This window comes from Conger conger, chromosome 6 (assembly GCF_963514075.1).
Source record: "Conger conger chromosome 6, fConCon1.1, whole genome shotgun sequence".
NCBI lineage: Eukaryota > Metazoa > Chordata > Actinopteri > Anguilliformes > Congridae > Conger > Conger conger.
The window spans coordinates 56,704,964-56,726,982 of NC_083765.1; the positions used below are offsets into that span (position 1 = coordinate 56,704,964).

General features: G+C 42.6%; 1 protein-coding gene across 4 annotated transcripts in view; it reads left to right on the plus strand.

Annotated features, from left to right (window-relative positions):
* Positions 1 to 11,158: 11,158 nt before the first annotated feature.
* LOC133131357 (neuron navigator 2-like) overlaps positions 11,159 to 22,019 on the plus strand; it is a 90,022-nt gene continuing 79,161 nt past the window's right edge. For all 4 annotated transcript variants that reach the window (XM_061246671.1, XM_061246672.1, XM_061246673.1 and 1 more), the window contains exons 1-4: positions 11,159 to 11,284; positions 14,337 to 14,454; positions 16,698 to 16,750; positions 21,731 to 21,803. In XM_061246671.1, the coding sequence (XP_061102655.1) occupies positions 11,213 to 11,284; positions 14,337 to 14,454; positions 16,698 to 16,750; positions 21,731 to 21,803 (316 nt within the window). In that variant the 5' untranslated portion in view covers positions 11,159 to 11,212. The remainder of the gene's footprint in view (positions 11,285 to 14,336; positions 14,455 to 16,697; positions 16,751 to 21,730; positions 21,804 to 22,019) is intronic.

The window sequence follows — 22,019 nt, forward strand, 5'->3', positions numbered from 1 at the left end:
CAAAAGAGAATTTTCTTCTTGCATTTCTTTAGAAGAAAACCGCTGCCTTCACGGGAGTTTGGAATTCTTGGACAGGCAGGGCAGATATTCATGGCGCCAGTCGCTGTATATGTTTATAGTAATATTTCAAGAAGAAACGCTTTCCCGTGAACTGGAGCGCATTGTTGCAGTGTCCTCAGAAGCTTGGCGTTGCATAATTGTGTTTGCTCAGCAGGTACACCTATAAAAGTGGCTGTGTGTACAGTGTGTGAATATCCTTACATGGGCAAGGCATTCCTTTGCTTCTTCACTAAATTAAACGGCACTAAATTCTCCCAGCATTCACTTTAGTCTCATGGCCACTGACAAGGTGAAACATATTCACTGTTTTGACATCTTGTGTTCTTTTATTTAATTTCTTTTCAAAAGCGAGTGTGGATAGAAATTCTTCTTTTCAGGGGTCTCGATTTTTGAAAACCCTCCTCCATTTGCAAAGGCCATGTGGATGTGTGACGTTGCTAACTGCCGTATTGTATGTGGACCCCTGGGATCGGAGATATTGTTTTGTCAAAGAACGTCACAATAATTTCCTGTCGTTCGGTAGCAATGTCCATTTGTCCATTTGCAAGCTCAGCGAAACAGCGCAAGGCACAGATGTTGCCAAGCGGTTGAGGTCAGAGGTCACCTTTGATGGAGGTTCAACTGCTCGGTCATGTGAATCCTTTCTGGTGGACATGCTGTCTCATATTACCCCCAGTGTATCGCCTAGTCAGCTTTTCCTTTCCAAGTTTTGACTTTATCCAGTGTATTTTTTAAGTAACAGAGTGATCTTTAGGTGCGGAATGCAAAAAAACACAAATACTCCTATTCTCATTGTGTGGTACATTGTGTGTATTCAATAAAAAAAGCTTCTATGTTTGTCAAGCTTTGGCCGACACTGTTATTACACATCTGAAACTGTTCGTCTCAAATTGCACCTGCTTGCAGCAGTGTTGGATTCACGCTGATATCTGTGATACACAGCGTGCTGAATTCTGATTAGCTTCCTCCTTCTGCCGTAACATCCAAAACATTTCAAAAGTGAACTCACTGGGTGCTTTTTCCTCGAAGAGGTGAGATCCTCTCATCATCAAATGGCTATTGAACTCCTGATTGCCTTCTCTGTCAGCGATGTTCATTTCCTGTGTGTGCGTATAAGTGTGAGTGGAGAACTCTAAAGCAGAGGGAAAGCTTACCGATGATTCACAGAGATATACTGTAGGAGTCCAGGCCATTCAGACATAATTATCAGCACTAACTCTTCGGCAATCATCTTTCAGCTTTATAGAATGAACGTAAACCTGAGAATATCCTATACAATACCCGTGAAATTGCCTGTGAAAGGTTCATCTGATGTGTTTGCTGCGCTCCGCTCAATCAATCAAACTCACATTCTGGGAGATCTAATGTTACGCTACTGTAGGGTCATCATTTAGTTTCTGGTTCTATTCAATTTTTTGATTTGATTAGTTGATATTGGAGATGGCTGCTTCCAATGGATTTATAATAATATGCTTCATACTTTTAGATAGAACTATTTAATATTGAATGATTCCCTCTGATTTAAAAGTTTTCCTTGAGGAAGCTCTTGAGACCTTTTGAGACCATGTAGGAATTTCATTGGTATGAGAGGCTGGTATTTTTCAATTATTTTTTTATCTCACCATCTTGTTTTTCATGCCACCGAGTACATGTTATCCAGTAGTCCAGAACCACATTCACATGTTTTCCAGTTGTAGTGGATAAAATGGACGTTAGTGCACAGGAAATAATACATTATGTACAGATGCTTTGTATAGTAAACAGAGTAGAGTAGAGAGTATATTTTAAGCGATTTAATTTGCAGCAGTTTGAAGATGTTTAGTGTGGGAATGTAGAAAAGTTGGCACGTCCAAACCTGGCCTCTAATTCGGCTTGTAATTTGGGGTTTGGGGTTTGGAGTGCGCTCAAAACAGAGGAGATCCTGTCATTCCCCTCCACAGAGTGTACGCTTCTGTTCTTAAGTACAGACCTCGCCGTGCCCCGGATTTGTGGTGACGGGGGAAAGAGGGGACATTAAAACAGCGGTCGATGGGAGCCTGAACTGCTGGCCAGCTTCGGCCGAGCTAATCGACTCTCCCCTTCCACACAGTGCTTGGTGGGGTAGCAGTGGGGTCTGTAGCCAGGTCTCTGAGAGGGGGGCAGAGAGTGGGAACATAGAGAGGGGGAGAGACAGAGAGGGGGAGTGAGAGTGAGGGAGAGAGCAAGGGAGAAAGTGAGTGAGGGAGTGAGGGAGAGGGGGAGGAGAGTGTGAGGGAGGGAAAGAGTGTGGGAGAGGGAGGGAGAGGGAAAGAGTGAGGGAGGGAGAGAGAAAGTGAGTGAGTGAGGGAGATGAAGAGAGAGTTAGGGGGAGAGGGAGATGATGTGAGGGAGGGAGGGATAGAGAGGGAGAGATAGAGTGAGTGAGGGAGAGCTAGGGAGGAGAGCTCATGATGAATCCCTTGTTGATGGATGATCCCTGGAGGTGGAGAGCCGCAGTGTGAGCGGGGGAGGGGGTTGGGGGAGGTCTGCGGGAGGCTGCGGGGGGCTGCGGGGGGCTCCGGGGGGAAGCGTGGAAGGGAACACTTCCTCGCAGAGTCTTCCCTTCAGCTCCAGAGGCTTCCCTCGCTCGGCGTGTTTGGCTTGGCCGGCTCTCAGCACGGCAGCGGTGTGGAGCTCTGAGGCTCTCTCTCTCTCTCTCTCCGCTCCTTATCTGGAGCGTGCCTCGCTCAGCCCGCCACAGCGGCTGCAGGAGCCCAGGAGCAGGCAGGGATTCAAGCCTCTCTCCGCGGGGGGACTGTGGAACTCCATGACCAGTTCCGGTGACTCGTGACCGGGCCCCGCTGGGGCAGGCTGGGGCCGGGGCGGACGCAGGATTTCCCTCCAGGACGATGAGCGTGCTGTTGTGGCGCTGGGAACAGAACAACATCACCATGAAGTTGGTAACTACCCGCAGTGGGAATTGGCTCTTTCCTGTTCAGCCTGCCTTATCCGTTACCTTTTTAGGCTGCTGGGGAGAGACGCTGTGAGAGGCAGTGGTACATCAGCACCAAGCTGCTAATGTTAGCCAAAGCTTCTGTTTCACATCGATATGGATGGCTATCCCAGCAATCCAAACTTGGCCTTTTCTGAGCGGTGGCTTATTTTGATTAATTACTTGTTGAGTCTGCTTGATTGTCTGCATGGAAATGAAATAAGTGCTTCCAAAGGATTTTGTAGTTAGATTTAGAGTTAGATCTGTGTACTGGTTCTCGCTTTGTTTTAAGCCATCCTTTATGGATACATTTTAAGCTTTCTTAATCTCACCCTGTATCAAGTGCAAAGTGGCAAACTGAAGGAATTAATACCGTTTAATTATGAATACTCAATCTATTACCGTTTGGGCTATGTAAAACTGGCAGTGTGTGGTTCAGGCAGTGATGCATAATTGGTCATGTCTAGTAGTACATTGTTCATTGTAAACCAGTGACAGGCTTTTGATGTTTATAGCATTTCAGGCATGACATTGTGGACTACACATTGTGGTGTTGAATGTTGCAATGTTTTTACTGAGTGAGTGAGCTCAGGCCTGGGGTGACCCACAGGTTGGAGGTCAGTAACCCTATAGCTCACTCTCCCTGAGAGCGGCTGTCCTAAACACTGCCCAAGTGTGGCCTGGGGGGTGGGGGGGCAAGCTTGACAGTACTTGTCATAACACAGACACGTACCATGAGCTATGCTACAGTAACACAAATGTACACAGTATGCGTGTGTGTGTGTGTGTGTGTGTGAGTGAGTGTGTGTGAGTGGGAGAGTGCGCATGTGTGAACCTGTGCCTGTTCGTCTTCAGTATGCGTGGTTAATGTGCTGGATTGCCCGTGTCATTTCTCTAAAGAAGGTAATGTGTCTCCAGTCTGCCCTGTATTACCACAACTCTATGTAAGGCACAAAATGGGCAGTACTTTTCCATAGGTTTCTTCCATGGATGTGTAGGAAGTTTGATGGAAGCCAAGTCGAACTGATAAACGATCTTTTACTGTAATGTCGTCAGCAATGTTGTTTACACAGTGTTGCTGATGCTTCACAATTAATTCACAATTTCATGAGTATTCTCTCATTGCTAATAGCATGATATGTTGGTGAAATTAATTAATATAAAACTTGAGCATTATCCACATCTCACACATATGCTCAGGAAGATAATTACATTGGGGGATTAGCACTTTGTGGGTTGAGTGTCTTTGAGCGGCAGTATGTGTACATTATCTTGGCCCAGTGGCAGGCTGGTGGGAGTATATTCTGTGGCATGGGGAGATATGGAGGATCTAGTATGGCTGTGTAATTAAGTTGAAGTTGACAGCTGTCGTCGCTAGTTAGAGGTCATTAGAACTAACTATTTTCAATCTCCTCCATGAAATCCGCTGCCTGACTATTCTCTCATTAGCCAGGGATATCGGAGCATTGATAACCTGACCGTACTGTAGCAAATTCAGTTTCTCCTTCTGGGAAGTTCATTGCTTTTCTGTTACATGCTGTGGATCACGTGGTATTAAAGTGGTTTCGTTGACTTTGAATTAATGGATTGTTTTAATATTTTTTCATTGCATGCTAATAATGAGGGAGCATTTGTTTCTGTTCCTCTTAAACCTTTTCACCATGTCCTCTCTTGGGGCTTATTCCCCATAGTTGCAGACCCAGTCGCTAGACTGCCTTTTTTAGGAAATGTTTTAGCTGATCCATTTCCTTCCCATAATGCTCAGCACCCATGCAGAATTTGTCGCTGTGATTCCAGTGAGGACAGATGAGTCAGTCATTTTTTCCATGACCTGAGGCTATTTGGAAATACTGCATTAGATTGGAGATTCTTTTCTACAATCCAATCACGACAAAACATTTTCTAAATGATGAAATAGGTTTTTCATTTCCATTTTTTCTCTGCAGACATTTGAAGGGTCTCTAGACCTAGTTGTTGCTTAACATCACTAAAGCACAAATGCATATTAACTTATACTAAGCAAGAACCAAAATACAAACCCTGCGATTGCATCCATAACATACCTTCAAAAAACAAAACAAAAACTTAAACCGTAAAAATGCCATACCCTGAACTGCTACAAAAGCGAGGATTTGGGGACAGGAGGGGAACTAAGATGTACTCAGATAGATTCAGTCAGTCTACATCTGAAGATGGCATTTCTGCTGTCCTGACCACTGTGGGAAGTTAGTTCCACCACCAGGGGGCCAGAACAGACTGACATTGTGCCATTGCCATGAGAGACTATGCAAGGACATAGCCAGTCGCCCCAAGGTTACTGGTCAGAGAAAGTTGTCCTGGATGTAGGGTTTGAAGATTGTTTGGAGATATCCATGGAGTTCCATGTCTTGTTCTCTTAGCTCAAGGTTTTAAATTTGATGTGCACAATAACAGGTGAATTGAGATGAATACGTCAGGAAATCTGCAGCCATGGGACTTGACTGCATGCTTTATTTAATGCAGTGGTTTGTTTGTCCCAGGCAGGGAGACTGCAGGCTTCACACAGTCCCAAACTGGCCTTTAAGAGTTTGAGGGTTGCCTTCGTCTAAAGACCTGAAGAGCACATCCACAAAGACAATGAGTGAATGCAGTAGTTCCCTGGAAAATCAAACAAATTTGTTTTGGAGTTTAAATTGAGGTTAAGGTTGCTTGCTTTTCTTCCGATAAGAACTCCATTAACCCCCACAGACAATTTATGCTTCCACAGGAAGTATTTATTTTTATGCAATGCTGTATTGAAATGCATCATATTACTGGCTCACATTTTTATTAACTTAAGGGGTGTATTTCAGCAAGCTGGAGACATTTTCTTTGCATAGCAAACTGTAGCTCATCGAGCCTGACGGGAAACAAATTGCTGGCCACGGCACGCAATGAGATTTAAACTTAATGCCTGAAGTATGATTACAGTCAGACTGAAGGGGAGGCTTTTTGAGCAGAAGCCATGCAAAAAATGAATCCTGCATCCTCTCAAGTAACTGCAGTGTCCTCAAACTGGCAAAGCCCTGCGTTTTTAATGCTACTCTTTTGGCAGTCATTTGGGCAGGGGAAGGCGTTCGTCTGTGTGAATTGAGATGTCACTTCTTTATCCCGCTCCTATGGCGTGCCTGAATCCGCAGTTTACATAAGCTCTCTCCATATATCACTTGATGAGGCAGGGCCATCATCAATTTCATTTGCTTTCTCCATTACGAAAAACCAAGTACTTCAATGAAATATTTCCGTATAATCGTGTGGCCGGTTATTGATTTCAAGCATACTGTCTGCTTCTCATCCGCGGTATGGCCCGAACCGTGACCCCTCTCCTGGAGTGTGCCCCTGGCTGCGTATTTTTGCTGAAATTACAAAGCAGAGAGCCTGTGATTTACGTTGGTTCTGAGTGCTTTATGAGGAAGACTTGGTCAGTGGGTGACTTTCAGGTCAGCACTTGTCAGCACAAGTCAGGTACGTCGTCTCACGGGAAGCTACGCCTCAAGTCGTTCCATATGCTTGAGACCCATCGACGTTATGAAGACACTCAGTTACAGTGAAAACGCAGTCGAGCTGTAGTAAGATAGCAGTGATTTTGTCAGTAGTAAAGTGTTTTTTTCTAGGCGTTTCCATATCTTCCTCAATAGCAATAAATATAGGCTATAGCTGAGAGGCTTTTTTGCAATCTTTTCCACACAAACAAAACTCGGAATGGACTGCTGTTTTAGTATTTTGAGTCTGCAAATCCCCTCTTTACCTCGTGGGAGGTTGTTTTGTGTTTAGAGGGTATTTTCTTAAATTGCCTCTCAAAATAGCATACTTTTTGTGGAATTCAATTTAAGTTCATCTACTAAAGTGTCACTTTGGGAATTGGATTTAGGCATTTTTTATTCTTTTTTTCAAACCTTCAAAATTCAAAAAGATGTTGGCGTTAATTTTTTCAGAACTTAAACTTAATCAGTACTTGCCGTAATATGAATAATTAATATCCTAATTGGGAGCTGGGGTAAATAGTCAAAAATCAAACTGTGCAATATTGTTTTTTTTTCTAGTAGAAATCATGCATATATGTACATGTAATTTTGTATTAATAATAATTTGATCCACAAAATAAACCTTTTGCTTGAGAGCACAATCAACATATATTCTACGACATTTACAATAGGGCGTGTGATAATGGGGTGATGCATTGATATTAAATACAGGCTGTTTGCATCTTTTTATGTTGTTTGGTAAATTAATCAAAGGGAAGTTAAATTTAATTAATCACAATTACAGCGTGATAAATCCTGACTATTTTCCGTGTATCAGGAGTCTGAAAAATGGGTCCTTGAGGCTGAAGGTTGATAGTGCCTCATCTTGAACATTGCTCCGATGGAACCACTTGATTTCTTCCCCTCGCATCTTGGCTGCTGTTAACAGTGTTTTCATGATCTCCCAGAGACCTGTCAGGCTGCCGAAGTCTTGGAAGAAGAGGATGAAAATAAAACCTCTGTTCATAAAAAAACTGTGAACAATGCTCAGGCATTCATTAGACTCGCACGACAGAAAGATTGTCCCTTTTAGGCCAGTGGCTGAATTGCCATTTTAACCACTGCCAAATGTGGCTTAATTGTCTGAGTGCAGTCTGATGCCTTTAGTGGCTGAAAAAACAGGGCAGAAATCAGGCCCCAGGTAGCCCAAAGAAATAAGAGGCTGTGTACGTGGCTGGAGGAAGTGAGCGAAAGATGGAATCTAGACGTCTCGAGGGCCGGAAATCAGGGACTGAGAGTCGTTTTGACACAACCAGACTAATTTAGGATATAGCCTGGGTATCTCCTAGTCGGCTAGAAACTTTTCACTTTTCTACTAAATATAGCTGGGTTTACCTGAACGTCTAGATATCTAGATGTCTCTAGGCCTCCAGTACATGTGTATCTAGCCAGGTGGAAACTCGGTTTTATTTGGTTGAAAAGTGAAAGCTGACTGGGACGTACCCAGGGGTATAGTCAGGTGAAACCTGGACTAAATTGTGGCTAAATTAGTCTGCTTCTCTCTAAACGTCTCTCAGTCCAAGATTTACAGCCGTCTAGATGTCTAGATTGGTCTAGATTCAGTCTTTTGCTAACTGGGTTCCTATGGAAAACCCTAGCATGGGTTTCAAAATGGTCTTGTGTAGGAAATGGAACTATTACAGTCCTGTTGTTCGCATGCAGCCTTTATAACTGCTATGGCAAGGTAATTAATTGCACTTTGACCCCATCCTTCATCCATCACCGCGTGTATCTAATAGTGTTCCGGGGGAGATCGAAAGCTCAGGAAGGTCCTGCCATCTGTGCCCTTCCCTGCTATGAGGTGTGGAGCCTCTGGAAGACACCCTACGACAAATCCAGTGTCAATGGGCTTTCCATTTTAATAAAGGTTTCTGAAAAGGTCACACTGTCCGTAATTAATGGTAACCTGACAAATGTTGCCGTTTGCAAAAATAAAAAAGGATTCCGCGATAGTAAAAAAAATGAACAGACTTTCATTTTATGTTAAAAATCTAGCCTGGTATATATGCAAATGTAGCCCTGTACAGGAATTGATTTAATTTGGCAAAAAGAAAAACTAATCACATCATTTGTATTGCATTAATATGATTTGCATACATTGTTTCAAAGGGATGTATCTGATGTGTAATGTAATATGTGATAATTTGAGCAGCAGCACCTTGCTCCAGCAAAAACAAGTGATTCTTCGAACTAGACATGACATGAAAGCCTTCTCTTTGTGTCCCTGAAATGTGCAACTTAATGGCACCAACTGAAGGATTTAGTAGAATTTTTCATGTCGTGTTTTCAATTTGAAAATGGCATGCATTGAATATGTCTTTATGCACTTTCATCTTTTCGCTTGTAAGGGAAAATATAAGTCCAAGTGTTGCTTTCCAGTTGCAATTTATGTATGTCTGCTTTTAAAATTGATTAGCACTCGGATAAGAAACTACGCATTTCTTATATCTTGTGTGGAGTGTAGGCCATTATCAGGTCTTTTATATAGTAGCCTTGGGCATGTACACCTGCAGTGAACATACGTTTTTGTCAACACAAGGTCACCATTTTCCTGCTGCTTTTATACTGGGGAAATGCATTTCTCTGAGAAGCGGCCTGTTGTGTGAATGGGGATTGCACTTTGTGCGAAGCCCCCCAGCCTGCCGGGTGCTCGGATCGGGGTGGTTGGGGGTGGGGGGTAGCAGGCCTTGGGGGAGAAGGTGCCAGAAGCCTCAATGAGAACAAGCTGCCTCGAAATTGAATTTGCAGAAACATCGCATCATAAAAGCGAAACAGGAACGACATCTGGGTTCCATGTGGCCAACCTTGAGATTATTAGATTAGATGTAATTCTCCTGTGGAAATTAATTCAACACTTGATGCTTGTGGTTCTAGGACTGTCCTATGACCCGCTTTTATAAAATGCAGATGGTGTGAGAGCGGAGCTGTATAATGTGCGCACTTTGTCTGCTTCTTCCGATTCTTTACGAGGCTTTTATTATGATTTAAAATAGACATTTATGCGTGTCCAGTCATTTCTTTAGAAGTATGATATTCTACCATTTTGTGGCTTGTAAATCAGAATGAACATGCCGATTCGAAGATAAATATATACTGTCTCCATTTATTCATGATTGTATTTAGCTATTGTATGGAAGAAGCCAGTGGGCGCAGATCTTGCAGGTTGGGCCCTCTATAGGGTTCTTACATTTTTAATGTAGTTATGCAAGAATTTGGCAGATATAACAAAACCTCACTTGTCCATATCCCTGTTGCATGTGGTAATGTTTCTAGGCTTTGGACTCTCTGATGTCTGGCATTCACAGACAAAATGGCCTCTCCTGCTATCTCAGTGAAAATGATGAGTGCTGGATCCCTGTGGCCTTCGTAAAGGTCAGCCCATTTTCCCAGAGACGCTCTAGCGGAGAGATGATGCTTATCTGGGGTACAGCAGTGCACCGAATAGCTCAGATATGTGGATGATGTGGTCTCACTAGAACAGGGATCATCAAATCACGGTCCTCAAGGTCCAAGAACTGCTGGTTTTCCTCACTCCCTTTAGAGTCAGGTATGAAGACCAATCATTAGCACTTGTGGTTCAGATAATTACCTGGGAGAAAAGAAAAGCAGGGCCAGAATTGGAATCAAGGTCCAGATTGGATGATTGCTGCACTAGAGGCTCTCTGTCTGCCATTTGACAGTTTTGTGGGTGTATCATACTGCGTGTAACATGCCTTATTTTGAATTCCCTGGTCACTAAGGAGAGTAAAGGAGACAACATCAGCGAGCAGTGTCCAGCAGGTTATACTGTATGTACATTGTCAATGTCTGTGCAAAAGTCACTGCATGCCTGCCCACCTCAATGGAGCACCTGCACACTCATCATGTGATACCAGAAGCCACCATGGTGCTCTGGCTGGCCCTAGGAGCCAAAAACCTCCATTTGCTGGGAAATATTATAAACCTATTTTGTTCAATGGAAATGTGTATGTTTCAGTCACTGTGAGATTTAAAAGCCTCTCTTGAAACTGATCAAGCCCAGATTTAAACCTCACTCCTCTCACCATCTGCCGTTACCATCACAGACTGGGATTAACATGAGAAGGAGTTTAACTGGAACTTTATCAAGGTGGTTTTTAAGCATGTTGTCAAGTAGACTTGACATTTACAGACACAAAAGTCAGAACATGTTGGGGGAGGGGGGGTTGGGGATTTCCCATGGTGCTGATGTCTATGGGGTCTGAAATGTGTGGACTTCCCCCTCAAGTGACTGGCTAAGCGTTATTTACAGGGCCAGGTGCCGGGTTCAACAAGGCAGTAAACCCCTGTCTGGGGCCAATCTCGCCTGGGGCCTTATTTTCGTGTTTGCCTGTAACCCTGAGAAGGCATTAATCCTGTTTACATTGACTGGGTCTGAACTCTGCTGTACACTGAGGTGAAGGTGAGGAGGGGCGGGCAGGGGCAAGGACGCTGAGACACTCCCGGGAGGAGCTAGATGTCACTTCAAAGGTGGAAAATAGAACATAGAGATAGAGAGAGGGGGAGAGGGAGAGAGAGAGAGAGAGCTAAAATTATCTCCCCAACATCGTTCACGGGCGACCACTCGTCTCCAGACCTGGCTCGGTTTCGGAGAGGGGCCCCACACGCCACCCTATGCTCCTCGGTCCCGCTAAGACCAAGGATGGAAGCCTGCACGGGCCTCGTGGCCCCCCAGAGGGGCCAGAGCCGGCTCTCCTGCGGGAACTTCAAGACGGTAAGAGGGTCTTTAGTCGGCGGATGGCTGGAGGGAGCAGAATGCTGCATTTCGCATTTTCCTGAAATAGACGCTTTGGATCGTGCCAAGCGCCTACTGTGCAGTGGCAGGAAGTCGGGGTATTTTTAACTCTGCCACAGGTAGTGGTACTGCTGGCTGTGATATTTATGAAGGTTAAAGTAGTTTAAATGTTGCAGTTTCTTGTGAAATTCAGGACCGTAACCTTCATAAGTCTTTTGGGTATCATTCTTGAATGGATACATATTTCAGTTCAAATGAATTTTTCTTTTGTCTTTCTGAATTTGATATAATCTACTAACACAACATTTTCTTTAATGCTTATTTTCGCCTCAGTGAACATGAATAAAATGGCAAGGTTTAAAAGCGCTCTGCTTTTCTTGGCTGCACGCTTAATGTGTGAAATAAAAACGTAATGGGAAGCTCTTAAAGCAAATGAGTCCATAGTCTGGGCTTATGCCTCTGTAATAGCTGTGTTTACACAGGAGTTATCTCTGGCTAAAATTACCCCAGCCCAGGTTTACATCCTCATCTTCACATTATCAGCCCGTTTATTATGAGAACCATCCGCATGTGGAACAACTTCTGTGCTTCCTCTCTGTTTGCAGTAATGACTTTCAGCGGGCCACCAATGTTTGTGTAGCAATAATTTCAGTGCGTTAATGTAATGCCTTAAAGGCAATGCTAAACCTGTAGTCCCTAATTCTACTTCAGAAATTATTCAAAGTAGAGTTAGTGGCCGGATTATCACAAGGCTGCACTTCTGTCATACTTGTTACATTTACAAAGTTTGCACTGACTTCAGAGGTCACATGACGACGAGATGCAAAATGAGTAAGCAAATAAATATGACATCAGTGCGCTCTACTGGGTACAGCAGATCCGAAAGGGCCCTTTCAGTGCCAGCAAAGTCCTCCACTGTTTTGTAGCATACTGGGTTTGTGAGTCATCAGGCCCACACTTTGTAATTTATCTATTGTGATACGTTCAGACCAACTGTATGATCAGTGAATGGTTGTGCATGGGTCTGGTGATCAAACAGATTGAGGCCCTTTTGAATGGCAAGTTACATTTTGCTGATTCACACCACCTTCTGTTCAAATAGTTAAGTAGGCAGAACGTGGCTAAGAGAGGGTGAGTCATGTCCTGACAGCTAAATGTCATGTTGCCTTCCCAGAATTAGCTCTTGGGACCAATTCACACCACTGGGAAAAAAGACCCAGATCCAAAGCTTGCTGTAATGATCTGAGCTCAGGCCAGAGATAAGTCTGGAATGCCTTTTGATATTATGTTTATGCTGACACATTGAGTTGCAGCATTAAAAGCAGAAAGACTATATTTGTGTGGATACTTACATTTTCAATTTATGCAATTGATGTCTGATAAAATTAGTCAGGCAAGTTGTATCTTGGAAAAAGACAGGGATTCTCTTTCATCCTGGCAGCTTGAAATAGGCAAGTAGAAGATTATAGGAGATCATCTCCGCACAATGACATTAAAGGTTATTATTTTGACTTTGTTCTACATTGCAAATATTGAAGGTCTCCTTAAGGATATGTTCTGACAATATCATGGTAGTGTACTGTATGTTCTTGTCATTTCATTCATTTGCACTGAACGTCTTTTTTTGTTGTTTGTTTGTTTGTTTCTTGAAATGTAACAATGTTTTGTGGCATTGCATTTGGGCATTTACACTTGAATTCAGTGGTTGATCATTTTGTTTTACTTCAGTGATGAGCAGTCTGCTTTCTCAGTCCCCCCTTCAGAACTATGACCTGAAGTAGGCAAGATAAAACAATATCCATTTCAGGATTGTAGAATTGGGTGTAGACAAAATGGGTGTAATCAATGAGTTTGCTTGTGTTTGCCTTGCTTTCTTGCATTACTGTCAGAAACATACATGTGTGGTGGAAATTAAGGTTTTTATAAAAAAATATTTAAACCATAAGCTGCATCCACCTAGGAATAACTATTAGGTGCATTTCTACATGTGCTATGGTTTTCAAACCATAATTTTCAAATTGAGGCACTTGGGGAATAGTATTTAATTAATGTTGGTATGTATCTTAGATTGTATTATTTCCTCCAAATATATGATTTTGAGTCATTTCAAGTAAGCACAACCTGAAATCTGAACTATGCTGTGTTTTATGTTAGAAAGCATGAACCTGTTGTTTGTACAGCCATTAGACAGCAGTGATTGTGCCACACACAGGTTTTTATGTGCTTCTCACAAAGCATAAGAGCTCTTTAGAAACAATATAAAACACCCATTGCAGTGAAACTCAATGAAATGGTAAATTGAACTGGGATACATCAATGGAATATAATGTTCAGTGAGATAGTAACACATTAACATTCTGAAAGGGGTAAGATGGAGTGGTTACTTTTGGTTGAGTAAAATAAATATGAATGAATATATCTTCATTTTTACATTGACTGGTACATTAATGAGTGCCAGTGCTTTGTCTTTGTTTCTGTGGTAATTTAGTATTCAGCTCTTTTCTCCCGGGTTCCTGTATGAAGATTTAACAATGAACGGCTAGTGTAGCTGTATTATTTTGGGATAATCATCCAAGTTTTCTGGTCCTGATAGTTCCGTGTTTGCAGACAGCCTTCTGCCTAATGAGATGCTTTAAAGAGAGAGGGAACTTTCAGTTATAAACGAAGCTATTCAGGATATTCAAACGCTGCTTCGAAATCCTTTTGGGCAGTGAAGGCCATGTCTGTCTTAAGCCGTGATGTCATACTCCTCGTTTGAAAGAGGCCTCGCGTAGCTTGCATGCTTGAATTGCACACAATACCCTGAATTTGAATGCCACTCGATTATGCTTGTTCGCGCTCAGGAAAACGCAGATGTCGCATTTTCCATCTTTTCCGCATTGCCGTCACTCTGGTCATTTGGATATTTTTGCTCGCCTCAAATATCTGTTTTTCTTAAACATAGAAGCTGCTGAGTTAAATATTTACTCTATATTTCTGGTACCGGGATAATTGGCTCACTAACGTGTCCCTCCTGTGTTTTGTTGCGCAGATTTATACGGATTGGGCCAACCATTATCTAGCCAAGTCGGGGAACAAGCGCATTATCAAGGACCTTCAGCAGGATGTGACCGACGGAGTGTTGCTTGCGGAGATCATACAGGTTGTAGGTAAGGAAGTACCACTTACTTATACTTATTGACTTTAGAACAGCTACTAAAAGAAGATAATCATTTCTAGGATACAAGATTTTGTTCTTTAAATGTTTCACTTATTTTTGCAGGGATTTGTTTGTGTATCCCTCACGTAGCCTGCTGTATTTGTTTTTAAAGAAAAAGCTTATTTTTAATGAAAAGCGTATTTATTTTGTAGAGAAAAGTTATTCATCAAATTGTGCAGTAGGCTGTTATGATATCGACAATGTGTGCTAAACACATTATTATTATTATTATTATTATTATTATTATTATTATATACTTTATTTAAACTGTTTTCGTGATTGTACCTGTTAGGGGAGTACAGTGACTGCATCTTAATATCTTTATTTTACTGTAAATGGTAGTTCTATATTGCATGTCACTGTTTTAAACCTCCATTCAAAAGATGGCCAGAACAATTCCTCTCTACAGTGCCCAGTGTCACACCAGCTGAACAATGACATTGTGGTGTGCTGTGTACGTTAGCATGATAATAGGCCCTGCTAACACCAGGTTTATAAACAGGCCGACTCGACCAGGAACTGTGGCCACCCTCTTCCTGTGATACTAAAGACACACTTTGTTTTTCTTGCATTCTGTAGTACCTAAAAAAAACTAGTAATCATAATTTGACCATTTTAGCAATTATACTGGTGAGGCATCACTCTTTCTTCGTGTTGCCCTCTCCCCTGGGCCCATTGCACATTTTTGCAGACTTGTGTCATAGACAGCTCACAAACATCAACCATAAGAAGGAAGCCTTCAGCTGTGTGAATCTCCTTACAGAGAGTGTGGGCAAGTGCCGACGTCCTTAGCGGCCGTCTGACTAAGTACACAGGCCCCCGACCTTCAACTGCCCCCACATCATGAAACATTACGCCTGACAGTTTCCCAAGGGGAGAATCCTGCTGTAAATTATTACAGCAGGTCAGAGTTTCTTCTTCATTTCTAGTTGCTGCTTAAAGATCCTTAAGGGTCTCTGGACTTGCTGAACGTTTTCCAGAGGACAGGTTCTGTGGGAGGAAGAGTTACTGTGCTGCAACGTGCAATTATCTCCGGCAGTCCTTTATTTTTCTGTGATGAACTGATGAGGAGACTTCTGTGAGAGCCAAAATGGGTGCCAGCATTGTGTTTGTCTGTGTGGCTGCGCAGATTATTATTAGATACTCTGTTTGGCACTTGAACAGTTTATTGGAGGGACCTTGTAGAATGACACGTAGCAATTCATCTACAATCTTTGTATTCAAACAAATTTTGAATTTCAGTGGAGTTTTGGAAGTTTATGCAGTTTCACACATTTTTTGCTGTTGTCTTAATATTAGTGCCTTTTTTCTACAAAAACACTGTGCTGAAGACCACTGCTATCTGAAAAACTAACTTGTTTGATATGAAATTATGCTCAGATAAGGTATGAACTTGGACGGTTGAGATTATGTTTTTTAAACATTGTTAAGATGGGCTTTTTATTGTTCTAATATTCTCTCAAGCACATATTCAGCGCTGCCGGTGTGTTTGTGTGCATGTGTGTGGCCTTGCGAAAGAGAGGCATAATACTTGATGATCCTTGCTATGCTAATAAGCCTGACTCCTTGAGTGTGTGTGTGGGTATGTGTACTGTTCATGCACACACGCATGCATACACTGTCTCCTGCAGTGTGGAGTGTAGGTGGCAGGGTCCTGTGGTGAGCCGCAGTGGGTGTTATAGCTCAGTAGGGGTGCAGTCAGCACTGTTGTCAGCTGGGGAGGCCGGCCTTGGTTCAGCCACTGTGGGCTGGGCCTGGGGGAGTGTGTGAGAACAGCCTCCATTAATGCTGCTGAGGGCCCTAACTGACCAGTCCTCCATGCGTGCTTTAACGTGACACATTGAACACAGACTCCGAGCAGCCCTGCTCCTCAGTCAATACCTGGAATATCAGTGGAGGAATCTCGCTAACCGAAGGAATGCACACCATAAGTCTTCATTATCCAAGACAAACTTATGTTAGAGTTGTCCACAGCTCCTTAGTAACTTAATATTTAGGTGTAATAAAACAACAACATTGTGGCGTTTTTGTGTCTTTCGTGAGGGATTTTTTTCCCCTAAGCTTAAGCATTTTAAATGCTCACCCATTGGCAGAACGTTGGCTCTCTATCAGTTTCATTTTGGAGTTACAGAGGACCGTGAAACTTCAGTTTCAGTTTGAATGAAGCATCTCTTTTCATCTGTCTTCCTCCAGCCAATGAGAAGATTGAAGATATCAATGGATTCCCTAAGAGTCGGTCTCAGATGGTGAGTGCACTTGCTGGCTGTCCCTCTCTTACCATCTGTCTGTTTATTGTTTATTTGTTCATTGTCAGCATGTGTGTGAAAGAACAGGCTGCTGAGCATCTTCCCAGTGAAACATTTTTGGGTCCTCGGATTGTACAGTCTTCCTGGTTTCAGTGGAAGGGATTTTTTAAAAGTTTGACTTGTTTTCTTTTGCGCTTAATTACAGTCATGTTTTGTTCTCTCCCTCACACTTTTAAAACATTGGTGTCAGCTGCAGTCTCTAAAATTGCTAGAGTTGAAGAGTACGGCTTGAAAATATAAATTATTTTTGGACTCTTTCCTGGAATGAAATAAATAATTCACTTCTAAGGCAGTCTTTGAAATTAAATTTGAATGGTGATATTCAAATTGTGAAGTAGGGGATGACAAAGTATTATTTTCTCTTGACAACTTGGTTAACTTTGGAGACGGTTCCCATTTAAGTGAAGCAGCTTTGAGACATGAACACAAGTGGCTTAATTGCACTGGTCAAGATGGAAATAGACCATTGTTTCCTAGTTTTAAGTGCTGAGGCTAATGAATTGGGTCTAAGGGCGAGATGAGGGTACAACAAAGCATTCAGCCTAGCATAGAGCACTTCAAAGCACCGCTATGATACCTTCACAGAGTATTTCCAAACCCTTCAGCCATTCCTCTCAAGTACTGGGCCAAACTGTATATTCCACATCAATTAGCCCATCCCTTAAACCGGAAAATTATAGCCTTTAAGCCACATTTGAATGAGTGGTTTCAAATTTACACAGTCTGTTCTTTATTTCTTGATCACTGTGTTTTAAATGCAGCAGTCCCTTTGACGCAGCTTATTAAAAATAAGGTGCGACTTTTACTTGGTAGCCCTTTAGTTGCTGTGGGTTTCAGTTTGGGTAGCTGGTCACAGTTTGATCTTGTATCAGCTATTTCATTGGTAGCTGTGGATTCGACAGTACACTTACTGCTGTGCTGCCCACGTAGTTGTAGTACAGGCATAGTTATTATGCAGCTGGTGCGTGTTTTCATTGAAAAATATACATTTTCTTTGTGAAGGAGTAATTGGGAAATTTGTCAGCACCCCACTGTGAAGTCTCAGCTCCCACACTCGTCTTAAGCTCTATAATTATGCATCATTGCCGCATTGTGTTCTGGAAAAGCTTTCACACTGGGTCAACTCCACTTCTTAGTGTTTATTTATTTATATAAATGAATCATTTAAAAACCCTATTATACATGTTTAATGCACTCATTCAACACACAGACACACACACACATGCTCATGCACACATACAGTACATGCTCACATACCCATGCAGGGTACACACATCCTTGTAGGTTAAGTGGCTCTCTTGCCCCTTGAGAATGATAGGCTTTGTGTGAATAGCTGTTTTTACAACTGTTCATCCTGTCTGATATTCTTACAGTCCCCCTTCCACAAATAACAACCACCCAGGACACAAAAGCAAAGAACACCCTCTCATTTGCACTTTTAAACCAGGGGGAGTTGACAGTGGACTGAGAACTCTCAGAACAGTCTGTTAACATGCAACCCTAGCTTTACCGTGGGTAGATCTTTCACCAGTGGGTGTTGAACACAATGATCAGACCTTGGTTTTGTTTTTGAAATTTTTTTACTGAAAAGCAACACGCAATCTTTTGGTAAGAAGCTTTTGTGCTTCTGGATCTGAACTGTCTGTTAACATGCAACTGTAGCTTTACCGTGGGTAGATCTTTCACCAGTGGGTGTTGAACACAATGATTAGACCTTGGTTTTGTTGCTGAGATTTGTTTTACTGAAAAGCAAAAAGCAATTTATTGGTAAGAAGACTTTTTGTGCTTCCAGATCTGCTCAAAGGGCAGTTGTACAAAAGTTCCCAACATTTAAAAGTGTGGTTGTTATGACTTGGCTGATATTTCTTTATGTAAAATCAAAATCAATTTTTTTTTCATGTTTCCTCCTCTGAAAGGCATTAGTGACAGTCTGCCTTTTGTTCTGTAATACTATACGAACTTCGAACAGCATTCAAATGTTTTCCTTTTAGATATTTAGCAGACACTCTTATCCATTCCAGAGTGACTTGACAGTGTAAACTTTTACGCACAATTCATTTATACAGCTGGGTTTTTATTGTTAGATTACATTGCATTAGTTATTTAGCCAATGCTTTTATTGAAAGCGACTTACAGTTGATTAGACTAAGCAGGGGTCAACCCCCCCCCCCCCGGAACAATGTGGGGTTAAGGGCCTTGCTCAAGCTGCCCAACATCTTACTGTGGCTACACTGGTGTTTGAGCCACCAACCTTCCAGGTCCCAATGAAGCGTCTTAGCCTCCCCTTATAGGCTAGCCCAACTGAGAAACACACCTGCATCTTCTGCAGGTCCAGTTCCCCACCCCTTGTACTGTATTCCCAAGCTACTTTGTGTCATTGTGGGGCTTTATTATTAATTCTGCTTCTGAGTAAACAGATAAATGACACTAGGAGAGCAGGGTTGCATATGGGTTTAATAGTTACGAGTCGCCTTTGAATAAGCGTTGTCCATTATTTGCCTGTGTTTGATCAGTCTGAAGGGCAGAACCTGCTTGGTCAGGTCCTGAATGCTTATTCTTTATGTGCCTTTGTCTGGTGCACAGACTCAGCAGGTTAGGGCACTTATTTCCACGTAATTGGAAAGGAACACAATATTTTAATGTGGAGCAGAATTGTAAAGGCTACTACAGTGGACATTGTACAGTATACCTCTGCCACAGCCAGGAGAAACATACGCTCTCTCTGTGACAGCCTGTTTTGATTCGTGTTCTTGGAGCTTTCGTTCTTTTATCAACATGCTGTTAAAAAGTAAGTCTGTTATGAGTACACTGTCAAATTATTGTGCCTTCTCTAGACTGTGCTTTTGTGTAATGAGTATTGCTAGCGTACAAGGTTCTCCAGACTTGGATGAGCCAAACTAAATACTGAGACATACTGTAGTTGAATTGAGAAGTATTTCTGGTTGGAGCGTTTCTCATAAAAATGTGTGCTGTGTGTACGGATTTGTCTTGCCGGAAGTCTGTATTCGTATGTATACTTTCCTTGTTGGGAAGTTTAGCTAGCTACAGCTGTGTGCTAGATGTGAAACTGGCGGTAGGAGTGCAGGCTAACCTGCTCAACGTGCCAGTTCCTGTTGGTGATTGTTTTAGTGAAAGGTCAGAGCGGCAGAAGCACACAGGCTTCACATCTCCGACGGGGCAGACACTTTTTGCCCTCTCCTCTCAGGTAACTTGGCTAGTGGTGTGGGGAATGCACATTTTTTAAGAACACTTTTTCATACCTCTAAGAATCTGTGCTAATGAGCAAACAGGAGTTAGAATGTTGTAAAGAAGCTAGTTATAAGATATAACTGATAACTTGCTGGCCAGAGCTGCTCTAATGCAGACTCCCATTAAGGAGGACCAGTATTGAACGAGGCAGGTCTCATGTTTTGCTTCAAAACTGACTTAGCATTCCAAAAAGATGTGCAAATTGTGAACATGAGTCAGAATGCATGGGTCATGGTTAAGGGAGTATTGAGGCACAGGGTGTGTGAGGTCCAGAGGAGAGTGATTCTTCCACAGGTTATGGTACAGGTTGGTGTCTACCTATACGGCAGTGAAGATATCAGCAGATAAAGGGGGGAGAAAGTGTCATTACAGCCCAATGTACTGTTAGCACCTCTCAATCCTGGCATAAACATTAAAGTCGTGTTTACAATAGTGAATACCCAGCTGTATTTGTGTAGGGATTAGCTTCCACACATCACACGTAGCATTGACACCACGAGCACTGGCAGAAACCAGATCAGAGGCTGATAAATGTTTGCTTTCCCCAGAAAATTCATTCACAGGTCTTTGATGAGATGTATAGCAGGCGCTCTTAATAAAACCTGCCCTGCAATGGGGTTTTTAAAACATCTTGTTCTTTGTGATTAGCATGTTAGCTTGCTGCCTGTTTCCCAACTCTTGTTTGGGAAAGCGATCTGGGAATATTTTCCCTGGTTTTCCGCTCCATGTTTTCTTGTCTATTTTATTGCCTCTGGCAAATGTTCACGTTGATGGACTCTGATGGTCTTTTTGTAAATGCCTCTATACAAAATGTAATTTGTCTGACGGATTGAACCATTGACTGTAGTGTTTATTGTTATTGATTATAGTGTGAAAATTGCACTCTGTAGCATTTTTGTGTGATGGTTTTCTGATACTGCTGGCTTAATATCCGTTTCACAGTAGTTTATAAAGGTGTTGTCGTGCAGTCAGTGTTGTGTTTTCATTTTGAAAGTTGGCAGGGGGTGGGGGGTGTTATTTTTACTGGCCACTCTGGGATCAGTCATTTCAGAGGGGGAAGGAATTTGAAACGGGGTGTGAACAGTATTCCAGCTGGGTGCTGGATACGGCTCTCTGTGAGCTAAGGAGAGACTGAGTCTCTGACCACTGGCTGAGGCTTACCCTGCCCGCCATTCTAACCTGTTCGTTCTCACACTGTCAAAGATCTCTCTGTCTTTTTCACTCTCTCTCTCTCAGCCTCTCTCTCTGACTCTCACTTGGTCTATCTCTTTTTCTCTCCGTCTCTCACTTGATCACTCTCCCTTATTTGGCCTCTGACCTTCTCTCTGTCTCTCACCGGGTCACTCTCTCTCCCTCTCTCTTTTGCTCTCAGCGACCCGTCATTTAGTGGAACAGCTTTCTAAAATAGGACAGGAATGAGAAATGACTGCAATCTCTGCCTATTAATCACACACACACACACACACACACACACACACACACACACAGCACTGTAACTGGAGCTAATTACAGTTGCAGTATCTATATGGTTGGACATTTTCTCTGGGGAATTGAACCTGCTAGCAGCATTGGGAGCGTGGCTTGCGTAATGGGTGGTCAGTGTTTTAGTTTAGTCCATTCAGTGCCTTTTTGTTGTCTGAAGTGTTGAGAAGTGTCTCCTCTCCTACACAGATTGAGAACATTGATGCCTGCCTCAGCTTCCTGGCAGCCAAGGGCGTCAACATCCAGGGCCTGTCTGCAGAAGGTAAGGCAGGCAGAGCTACATTCACTATAGATTCCTCACTTACCCACAAACCAGTCGCAGGACCATCCGTGGCTCTCTAACAAAAATGACTGGAGTTTAGTAAGCAGCAGCAGTAACCCACATCACATTCGCAGGTTTGGCTAGACAAATGACAGTTGACAGACTGACAAATGACAAATGGATGCTACTGATGTATGTAATTACATGACAGTAAAT